Here is an 11,503-nt window from a genome sequence, read left to right as displayed (position 1 = left end):
GGAACAGTGCAAATCCGATGTATGGTTGATTTTCTATGAATTTATAACAGAAGCGTAGCGTATGTAGTGTGTGTGAGTGAGTGAAGTTTGTACAAACTGAATGATTGGGGGTGGGGGTGTTCTGTGACATGTGCAGATGGGTAAACATAATGCTCCTGAAGCAAGAAGTGCACATAAGCAATAACAGGCATATTTTTAAGACAGGAATGGGAAACCTGCAGTTCTCCAGGTATCCGACTCCCATCAGTCCCAAGCAACATGGCCAGTGGTCAAGGCGATATAGTCCAACAGCATCTCCAGGACCACAGGTTCCCCATTCCTGAGAAAAGACAGCTTCCACAATGCCTGCTTATTTGTACAGGGAAAGCACAAGGCAGGAACTAGGAGATAAGCCAATAAGGGGATATGCTCCAGGCTCTAGGCCTGTCGCTTTAAGGACTGCCAGACCTCATCCACGAAGGTTAGAGCATGAGAAGGATAGTCAGGGCAGATGTGGAGCCATCTGGAACTAAGGCTCCATTTGTGTTCTGTGGCGTTTGCCTCCCAGGTGGGTCATAAGGAAAGGGTTCAATGAGTGTGATGTGATTGGCCAGTGAGAATGCAAGGGGGGAATAAAAGTTAGAGTGGGAGGTTTTGGAAGTCAGTTGAGGTTTGGGAATTGGAGAAGGAAGAGGAATAGGCAGTGGGTTGGTCGAGTTGTATTGTGAGAGAGTGAGAGGAAGTGTTAGGTGGAGTCAGATAGATAGTTGGGGATAATCAGTTTGAAGTTGTTAGGAACTAAGATTAAGAAACTGTAAAAAAAACTAACTGAAACCATAAGCTTGTTCCTGCATTTAAAAATAAACTTTATTATTTGTTTTTGTTAACAACTGTCTGGATTCCGTGTCCCCCTGTGAGAAGCGGGGTGGTGGCAGCGAAGAAAGCAATCACAGTGGTGGCACAGGGTCAAACATCCAGGGGCCCTGTGTGATCGCCACATGTTCCTTTACAGTGATCTGTCTACAACAGGCACTCTCTGCTTTCAGTTATCATACTGGGCATGTCCTCACTGATCCTAGACAGCTAGCTAGACCTTCCACCTCCCAGGCCTTGGGTGGACTCTGCCACCTCAGGAAAAAAAAGTGCTTGCCATGTGACTTTTAAAAAATATAAACACATGCATTAAAAATTACATTTAAAAAACCATCTGCCTAATTAAAGTGTGCACCATTTTAGCCAACCCATCAAACTTGTTTATCAATTAAATACCACACCCCTACTCTGTAGCCTGTGTGTATGCACATAGAGATCTATTAAAAAAAGATGCTTGGGCCTAAGTGATTGATACTGAAATTATACAGTGCAGGCAGATTCATTGTGTTTTTGTAAGGTTGCCCCAAGGCTCTTTTGCTATAGGAGGCTTAAATGTTGTGTTGTTTCTTCAGGCTTGGATGTGGAGGGAGCAGCAACCCCAAGCATGCTTCCATGCTGGTAGAATGCAAGCTTCCTTTGCTCACATTATTTGAAAACATAAAACCGCTGGATCCAGAGCCTCAGGGTAGCTGGCAAACTTAGCAAAAACAGAATGCCAATAAAAAGCTACCATGAAATATTTAAAATATTAAAACAAACAACACGCTATAAAATATGCTTCTGAGCAAGCCCATTCTCATCCGTGGAAGTAACGAAACGAGAGTCAGCTAGCAAGCCCTTGGTGAGGACCCAGCTAGCAAGTCTTTCTTCCATCATCACTGTCCTGTCCCCTTGGCACCTGAGCAAGTGGGAATTGTCTTTTCTGTAGATGACTTCTCTTGCTGCACAGGGTGGGCGAGCAAATGTTTGGATCTCATGGCAGTGCCTTTACCTTTAAGAATCCCATCCTCCTCTCAAGAAGGGGACCTGCTCTACACAGATCTTACATGCCAGATAAAACCTGTGCAGGAACGGAGTGGTGACTTTTCATTTTAAAAAAATCCTGCTACTTTCTTCCACCGGAACCATTTTTATTTCTTGCTGCGGTCTGTTTTGTCATAGGTTTATGGCACTCTGTACAATGTGCTGTTTTACAGTTTTAGAATATTTTTTTGTTCTTCTACTAAGCCATATTTGTAGGTATCGGTGAAATACAAATTCCAAAAGGGAAAATTACAGCTCTGTGTCGGAACTGACTCTCACAGAAGTGTGTGAGTGAGCAAAACCTGCACCTGACTTATTTGCTTTTAGAATTGCAGAACATCGAAGGATTGCTCCAAATGCATTATGTAATGTAAAACTCTTTGAAAGCTAACTTGGGGGGGGGATTGAAAAAGAAAATAACATGATGGGTTCTACCCCTCTTTTAACTGTAAACAAGCAAATTTTATTTATGGATCTCAGTTTGCTTGACAATAAGAAGTGGTAAATATTCTGTTGTTTCAAAGGCACTTTTCCATACTTGTGGGAACTAAGCCAGCAAAGTTTTTTAAAAAGGGGTGCTTTGTCCCACGGTACATGGAAGAAGTAGGCTGATGAAATATCCTAACCCAAAAATAATGGCTGGGTCTTCTGTGGATCCAGGAATATAATGATCAAAACCTGTTTGCATTTAACTTGCTAGAGAGATGCTAGATTTATTTACTTTGAGCAAAACAAATATTTGACTTGGGACATACTTCCTTATGATTCCGGAGGCCCATTGAAGTGGTTTTTTTGTGTGTGCCATCTCCAGTCTGACTGTGCTTCTTATTAGAAGATGTTGCTATGCCAGTATTCCAGCATAAGTGCATCTTTGTATGTGAACACCCTACCCCATTAAACAAGCAGATAAAATACTGCCATCCTCCTGAGTTAATTGAAGCTCTCAGATCCATATAACTCTTTCAAACGATTACATCTCCAAGACATGAAGAGAAAAGTCTCCCAAACAAGGCAGCAATTGGATAGTAAATAATGCATCTGCAACAGCACAGAAGAACACATTATTGCTTGGCTCACAACGGCAAAGATAGAAGTATCACAGTTTTAAGTTCTGCCTTTGGCGGGCGACGGGGTGTTTTCATGCCAACTGAAATATTTATCTCGCAAGTGAAACCACACTGTCTGTGAGGAAGCCTTTCACAAAAGTTCCACAGAAATCCTTTCCTAAAGATTCTGTGTTCAAAAGGCCGTCCTTTCACACCTGTTGCACGATGTATTCGTCAAATGCCTGGCGTTGATAGCATGCAATACTGTCCAGCATCCACTCTCGTGAGACTACAGTAGCACTGCATTGCGGTGGGATCCCTGCAATACAAGACCAATTGTGAGAATTTTAATGTCCACACTCTCTTGTTCCCCTTCTCTCTACCCAGAGGGCTCAGGAATGCACTTTCTTTCAGAGCATCTTTGATGGATGACCTTTCAAAATGCCAGACGCACAAAAACTGCAAATGACAAGGGGCAGATTGTGTGAGCGGGTTTGAACTGTCGCTGCAACATCCCTTGACATTACTTGTTAGCTATTTGTTTAGCTATCAAGCAACTTTGAGTGATAGTGTGCAGGTGTGGGTAAGGATGGGCCAAGCCCATGACCTAATCTAAGTCACTAATCCACATCCCTTGCCCTTCATGTTGGGGAAAGAGAGGCAGGTATACGTGAGCCAGTGAAGGAGGAAAAGTTTTCTTCTCCTTCATGTAACCTTGCTGTGTCTCCCTCCAAAGCCATTTTAGGAAGTACAAGCAGAAAACAAATGGGAAACGAGGAGGCTAGGGGGTGCAACCAGCTCTCACCACTACAAAACATCAATGTGAGACTTTACAGTTGCACCAGGAAGTATCCACAAATAGGCTTGCCAGCCTACTGGCACCAAATGACTCTAGCTTTCTGGGGAACAGGATGCCTGCAGTACACAGACCCTTTCCCTCCCTGGAGCTGTCACTTGAGATCCCAGTATGGAGAAAGTAAAACACAGGCATCTCTTCTGAGCAGTGGCAAGAGGGAGCACTGCTTCAGTTTCTTACCTTCCCCATGGTAAAGGTAAAGGGACCCCTGACCATAGGTCCAGTCGTGGCCGACTCTGGGGTCGCGGCGCTCATCTCGCTTTACTGGCCGAGGGAGCCAGCGTACAGCTTCCGGGTCATGTGGCCAGCAGGACTAAGCCGCGCACGGAAACGCCGTTTACCTTCCCACCGGAGTGGTACCTATTTATCTACTTGCACTTTGACATGCTTTCGAACTGCTAGGTTGGCAGGAGCTGGGACCGAGCAACGGGAGCTCGCCCCGTCGCGGGGATTCGAACCGCCGACCTTCTGACCGACAAGCCCTAGGCTCTGTGGTTTAAGCCACAGCGCCACCTGCGTCCCTACCTTCCCCATATACTAGTGCAAATGAGAGAAGCCAGCACCTCTTCCCCAAACCCCTCTGTGTGTGCTACAGGGCTATGGGGGTTGGTGTTAGGCATTATTTATTACCGGCTAGTAAAGTCAAGCTAACAAATGTGAACTCCTGATCCAGAGACTTGCACAGCTAATTCTGCTTCCTCTAGACAGTTATTCTGTCATGGCTGGTATTTATTATTCCAAACTAGTACACAATCGGACACTTTGTAACCTATGTTTATCTTGGGAGGCATGGGCAGCACGATAATCTCACCTTGGCAGGCAGTGTCTTCGCTCCAAGCTTCAGGCTGAACGACCACCACAGCAGTAGAGTTCTAGGGGTTGCAAGATAAAAGAGAAGAATGAGGAGGAGGCGGCATATACTGGATCAAATTTGCCTGCCTGTCTGCAGCCAGAGATACTGTTGGGACAGGTTGTTCTTCACTTTGCTGCAGCATTGCAACTTGACAGGGAATTGAGGAGAAACCTTCCTCCTACCTTCCCAACTACACAAAAATTAAGCAAATATGTTAGGAGCCTAAGACAGTGCCAGGAAAACCAGGCTTGAATAATAATAATAATAATTTATTATTTGTACCCCGCCCATCTGGCTGGGTTTCCCCAGCCACTCTGGGCGGCTTCCAACAAAGATGAAAAATACACTAAAATGTCACATATTAAAAACTTCCGTGAACAGGGCTGCCTTCAGATGTCTTCTGAATGTCAGGTAGAAGTTAAGGGTGGCACAGGGGTGGTCTAAGGGCACACTGAAAACTGCACTCTCCCAACACATGTCCATGAATGCATGCCCTCTCAGCATCAAATTGTCCATAGCTCTTTGCTTGGACAGCAAGTGAGATGTCACGGTCCTATATAGTGTCAGGTGTGTGTGACTCGTGAAAAGCAAACATCAGCAGGTCACATTCTGCCACTGAACTACACATGCCTGAAATACACGTTTCAGATTAAAACATTCCTGGCAGCAGCGCTAGGAAACAAACTGCCATCTGACTGATGTTTGGAGCAAAAGTGGGGAGCTTTTCTCAGGTCAGGGGTTATATTTCCTTATGACCAGGCTTTTAGGGGCTGCACAGGTGTGGCCAAAGTATGGCATGACCCCAGCTGGCGGTGGGTGCGGCTGCCAACTCTCTCTCTCACATACTCTGCACGGTACTGAGCTAGATGCGGGTCTGCCGAGACCAAGGTGAAGAGTTGGTGGAAGAAGATTGGAAAAAAATTAAAATTTATTTACAGAGACATTGCAAGATCAAGGAATGTTAGAAGGATGTTGGAATGAAGCAATGTGGTTTTAGCAGAAATGATATAAAAGATTAGGTAAAAATTGATTTTTTAAGTGGTGAAATGAGAATGTAAAATTATAGTATATTAAGATAAATTATTAGGATAAAAACTAAGCAGAAAGGATTTGCTGAAATATTTAATTGAACTAGAATACAAAAAAGGGAGGTGTGAGGAGGTCAGGGAAATAAGTAAATGAAAGATAAGACATGGAAAGATGGAATTCTTTTTAAATGTTTATTTATATATATATATATATATATATATATATATATATATAGTATTTTGTATTTTCTGTTTTTCTTTTTTTTGTAACTTCTTTGAAACTCTAATAAATATTATTAAAAAAAAGAGCTAGATGCGGGTCTGACTCTGTATGCAATTAGAACCCCATACATATACCCTTGCTCAACACAGGCCATGGGTCGATAAAGTTGAATAAAAAACAAGGCAAGCCAAATTCATCAGTGCTTCCAAGGAATTAAAGGGGGCAAATGGAAATGCTCTCCCTCTGTCTGTCTTGTTTCTCACACACACTCAGATTGGCCCATTTCTCTGTACCCACAATATTAAATCCGCACTTACTGTTGAATGTGAGAATAAGCGAGGTTCTTTCACAAGAGAGGCCCCGGACAGCTCTACCATCCACTCCAATTGTTCTAAGCAATTTCCACCCAGAGGGAAAGAGAGACACAACATCAATATGCAATGGTAGAACAGGTTACCCCAACCAACATCAGACATGCACATACTCCAAGCCCCAAATAGCTCCTCACATCTGTTAGGAGATATACGGATATTTCATTTTTATCAAACTTTGGGAGATTCAGGAGTTGTTTTCCAAAGACACCACTGCCTAAATGAATCTGGAAAGGTGTGGGCTGTGACACCTTATCTTGCCATTTCTTATGACAGTGGTGGGGAACCTCCGCAGGCCAAATCAGGCCCAGCAGCTGTCTTAATCTGGCTTGTGAGGCGGTTTTGCCCCATTCGCCGCAAAGGAAGAATCAGGAACCTTAAAGTGCCCTCTCTAGCAAGGTTTGTTGTAAGCACTCATTAGCTGACTGGTGGTGACGGCAAGCTCCTTTCGGATCAGCTGCATTACAGAGTTCCCAGTCAGGTCATGCAGCTAATTCCTGCTTAAAGCAGGGCTTACAGTGATGCTGCTTGCAGCAAGTCTCATAAGGAAATGCTACCTTTGCGCCACCCCCACCCCCCGTTTGATTTCAAACCACACAAGCAGCTTTGCTTGAATTCATGTTGGTCTCCAAAGGAAGATACTTTCATGATGTCATGATGATGGCAGGTGGCCACCTGTCAAAATCACCTGCTGGGGCTGGGGAACATCAAGATCTGGCCACTGGTCAGATCCAGTCTGCCCCCCACCCCCCGCCTGATAAAACCAGAAGCAGAATAAGTTATACAGAATAAGAAAAGAGATGCAGATTAATTTGTAAAACTTATTCGGGACACAAAATCATTTTTTCCTGGGGCAAAATATGAGCAGAGCATACATTTGTCCAGCGGTCCAAAACAATGACTGATCAGGCAAGGAAATCTCAGAGTGCTGTGGTCCGGTCCCTCTTTCAACAATATTGGACAATTTCATTGGTGACTGAGCATGATCAAAGATAATAGTAATCCTGCTTCACTTTCCTTGTCTTTGAACAACGAAAAGGAACTCAAGAAGAGGGATTAACAGATCAATCTATTTCTGAGCCATATCAATTTTACAGGTGTTTACTCATGTTTGTTCCATTCCATTTCTGGATTAATCTTCAGATTTATTTTGTTTAAATCCATACCAGAATTTGTATGCACTAAAATATGTATTTTATCACAAATAAATATTTAAATGTGGAATTCATCTCAGTGCATATATTTCTAAAATTACTTTAAGCTGAGATACTTTTAAAAATGCCTTTTGGTACTTTTGTTGAGACAGGAACTATCACAACTGTCAGATACGTGTGACACCTGAAAGATAATTAACTTTCCAATCTGTATTTTAGTCTGAGAGGAGCAGATTAGGCCCATTTGCTTAAATGTAAACCAAACACAATTCTTCTCCATTCCCAGTAAGGATTCTCAGTGGCTTCTATTGTCTGGGTTGTTTTCAAGCTCTTATCAACCTCTCTCCCTTATCGCAATCTCCTCACCTGGGAGCATGTCAGTGAATGGCCCATAGCAGCATATTTCTAAGCCTTGGAAAAGCTGGAAAGGAAAGCAGAGGTGTCAGAAGGGGTGTACAATGAAATCCCAAACTAAGGAGCTCAATATGGGTATGAACTATGTTATAGGGGTCTACTCAGACCTGAGTATGTACAGCTAATATGATCCGAGTAGAGTTAAAAACAACACCAGGCATTTAGATAAAAGATGAGCACTTAACTAAACTCTGTCTCCATCTAAAAGTGCAGCATTTTTCTTCCCATCCCAATCAGTCTTTACGGTGACAAGGCAATGCAGAACAACAACAACAAAAAATACAGGCCGAACTGGCAGGCCACTACATCTTCAGGCCGGGGGTGGGAGGCAAAATAAACAATTCAGCCAAGCAGAATCAAAGCTTTGCAGCAGGATCATAAACACAATTTGCATCAGTTCCTAATTATAACCCTCCTTCGCTCCTTGAAGAACTAGAAATTAACTTTCTCTCTATAGCAACAGGGCAACATGACTTTTTATATTCTGCCAGCCTCTTCCTTATTAGTTTTTAATAGTCAGAAGTAGTCAGAGGGTTCTGACTATAACTATTTCTCAAAAAGATAAGAGCCACCATAGAGCCACCATACATGCTTATCAATGGTATTTCATTTTCATGAATTACAAAGTGTCAATCACACACTCATAGGCAAGCAGCGTTGAGCATTTCTGTAAGGGTTACTCAGGAGGGTATAATCTACCTGTTTACACTTACCTTACAGCCATAGATTCTTCATATTTCTCCCCCTTATTTACATAATTATAAACCACCCACCATTCAAAAATATTGTTGCGGTGTACAAAAATTAACAAAAACAAAACATCAAGTTAAAACAATATGTTAAATCCACATGTAAATCTAGCACGAACAAGATCCAACAATGCTGTCCTGAAAAGCCTTGTTGAATTTTGAAAAGTATTGGAAGAGGTTATAATATATTAAGATCAAAGATTAGGATAATAAGGAGGGAAAGAAATTGCTGAATTAATTAATTGAATTGGAATACAAAAAAGGGAGGTATGAGGAGGTCAGGGAAACAAGGTTATGAATGTAAGATATGAAAAGGTTAATTTTTTATTTTTCCTTTTTATCTTTTTTCTGTAAGTGTACTTATTCTGTATTTTTCTTGTATTTTTATTTTTGTCTTTTATTCTTGTATTTCTTGTTTTTATGTAATTCCTTTTTCCGAAACTTTAATATTTTATAAAAAAAAAAAGAAAGAGGTACAAATTGAAAGAACAAATTGTTGGCGCTATCCTAATCTGCAGAGGGAGGATATTCCAAAGAGTGGGTGCCACCACACTAAAAGCTCTGCTGGGTGGAGAGGACCTTAGGAGGAGCTGGAGAGAGGCATAATCTGAAGACATTCCTGTGAATTGTACAGGCCTGATACATATTCCCTTGTATAAGTGATAATGGTTAATGGATGCACACCTTTCCAACGGGAGATTCCCTTGCTCTTTTGGGTCCTTGATGGTTTCTCCCATTGATCATGTCTCCTCTAACTTCAAAGTCCTCCTGGAAAACGACACACATGAAATGAAATGACAATGAAACTCTGGTTGGTTTGGCCAGTTCTTTAGAAGGAAAGGAATGCTTGCACTATAGAAGGTGGAACCCTCTCTGTGAAAATCGAGGCAGAAGGAGAGGGGTTTTGGGGGGGGTGGGGGCTATAGAGACAACAGCTCTCATTGCACACTTAAAATCAAATAAAAGTTCCTTTAAAAAGGAGACACAACTGGAATGAATAACTGGATCTTCACAGAAAGCTAAACTCTGAACTGTTTACAATGTTCATTGGAATCTTGTAAAGTAGAAGTTCAAGAGCTTAGAGAGGAATGGAACAAATTCAGAACATGCTATACAGTCTAAACAAGTGGTTCCCAACCTTTTTTTGGCCATGCCCCACCTAAGCATCTCTAAAATCCTGATGCCCACCCCCCGTGACATATAATTCTTATTATTCAAAAGTGAACTCCTATTCACATGGAGGAAGCCTAAAAGGTCATTAACTGTTAATAACTCATTCTCGAATTGGCCCCCTTAAAAATCAAATTGCCTTCCTGTGGAGCGTGCACCCCACGTTGGGAACCACGGGTCTAAACAACTGTAAATTGCTTTAGAATCTAGACAGAATGCTTCCTTAGATTTAAATTAAGAATGATTCACCAAAAACTGGTGTTTCAAGTACAGTAAGCCCATGTAACTTGTACGCATTCAGCTTTACGCGCACGGCAAAAAAATTAAAAGGGGTGGAAAGGAGGCAGGGGTCTGGGGGGAAATGAATTTGGAACCCTACTTGCCATTCAACCCAATGGGTTTTGACTATACACGATTTTGGCTTCAGGCGCAATCCCTGGAACATAACCCCTGTGTAAGTTGTGGGAAGGCATTGTGTAATTCACACAGGTGCTGGAGGTATAATGTTGGAAATGCCTTTTCCAACATAGAACCATAGAATCGTAGTTGGAAGGGACCCAAGGGACATCTAGTGCAACCCCTGCAATGCAGAAATCTCAGCTAAAGCATCCAATAAATTATTTATAAGTATCAGCATTTACAGTGGTGCCCTGCAAGATGAATGCCTTGCAAGACGAAAAACTCGCTAGACGAAAGGGTTTTGCGTTTTTTGAGTCGCTTTGCAAGACGAATTTCCCTATGGGCTTGCTTCGCAAGACGAAACATCTTGCGAGTTTGTTTTCTTTTTCTTAAAGCCGCTAAGCCGTTAATAGCCGCTAAGCCACTAATAGCCGTGCTTCGCAAGACGAAAAAAACGCAAGACGAAGAGACTCGCGGAACGGATTAATTTCGTCTTGCGAGGCACCACTGTATTTTTCACTCTATAAGACGCACTTTTCCCCTCCTAAAAAGTATGGGGAAATGTGTGTGCGTCTTATGGAGTGAATGCAGGCTGCGCAGCTATCGCTGGCTTCTTGAGCGCAGAGGGAGCGCTCCTGCCTTTTCGCTCAGGAGGCTTTGCATTGAGGCTTCCTTCTTGCTGTCCTGGCTTCTGGCTTAGCTGCACGCAGCCTCTTCCGGGCAGGGGGAGCCTTCATCCCGCTGCCCCGGAGAGGCTGCACGTGGCTATCCCAGAAGCCAGGACAGCAAGAGGGATCGCTGTGCAGCGATCCCGCTTGCTGTCCTGGCTTCTGGCTTAGCCGCACGAAGCCTCTTGAGGGCAGCTTCATCCCGCTGCCCTGAAGAGGCTTTGCGCAGCTATCCCAGAAGCCAGATCCCTCTTGCTGTTCTGGCTTCTGGGATTCAGAATATTTGTTTTTCTTGTTTTCCTCCTCCAAAACATAGGTGCATCTTATAAAGCGAAAAATATGGTGAACAGAAAGCAAAAGGCCACCTTCGGTAGTGGCCCTTCCTCCTGCTCCCCCATTCTAAGTACTCTGCAAAATGCTCACATATAAAAACAGCAAAATAGCAGACACCAGACATACCTCATTAAGAACTCTTCTTTCCTTCAGTGACTGTACAACCCCTAGGACAGATCAGGCAGAAGCTTACTATTAATTATAATGATGCAGTAAATAGCTCTTTTTAGCACCTGCCACACAATCTTTAGTTCTTACCTCAAGATACAAAAAAAAAAAAAAAAAAAAACCTGCATCAATGTGGTGCAAAAGAGCAAGCCCATGTTTAAATAATACTGCCTGCTGGCAGTATTACTGTACACTG

The 11,503-nt window shown here is 42.8% G+C and overlaps 1 protein-coding gene across 1 annotated transcript in view; it reads right to left on the bottom strand.

Moving 5' to 3' along the window:
* Positions 1-1,961: 1,961 nt before the first annotated feature.
* BRCA1 (BRCA1 DNA repair associated) overlaps positions 1,962-11,503 on the bottom strand; it is a 65,636-nt gene continuing 56,094 nt past the window's right edge. Inside the window, exons 16-21 of the mRNA XM_083469428.1 lie at positions 11,266-11,306; positions 9,254-9,337; positions 7,773-7,827; positions 6,199-6,272; positions 4,589-4,649; positions 1,962-3,240 (exon numbers count right to left, since the gene is read on the bottom strand). Of these exons, the coding sequence (XP_083325554.1) occupies positions 3,131-3,240; positions 4,589-4,649; positions 6,199-6,272; positions 7,773-7,827; positions 9,254-9,337; positions 11,266-11,306 (425 nt within the window). The 3' untranslated portion in view covers positions 1,962-3,130. The remainder of the gene's footprint in view (positions 3,241-4,588; positions 4,650-6,198; positions 6,273-7,772; positions 7,828-9,253; positions 9,338-11,265; positions 11,307-11,503) is intronic.

Source organism: Podarcis liolepis (assembly GCF_965112155.1).
Source record: "Podarcis liolepis genome assembly, chromosome: 13".
In the NCBI taxonomy this organism is placed as follows: domain Eukaryota; kingdom Metazoa; phylum Chordata; class Lepidosauria; order Squamata; family Lacertidae; genus Podarcis; species Podarcis liolepis.
The sequence above is the reverse complement of the archived record's forward strand: the minus strand, read 5'-3'. Positions and strand labels throughout refer to the sequence as shown.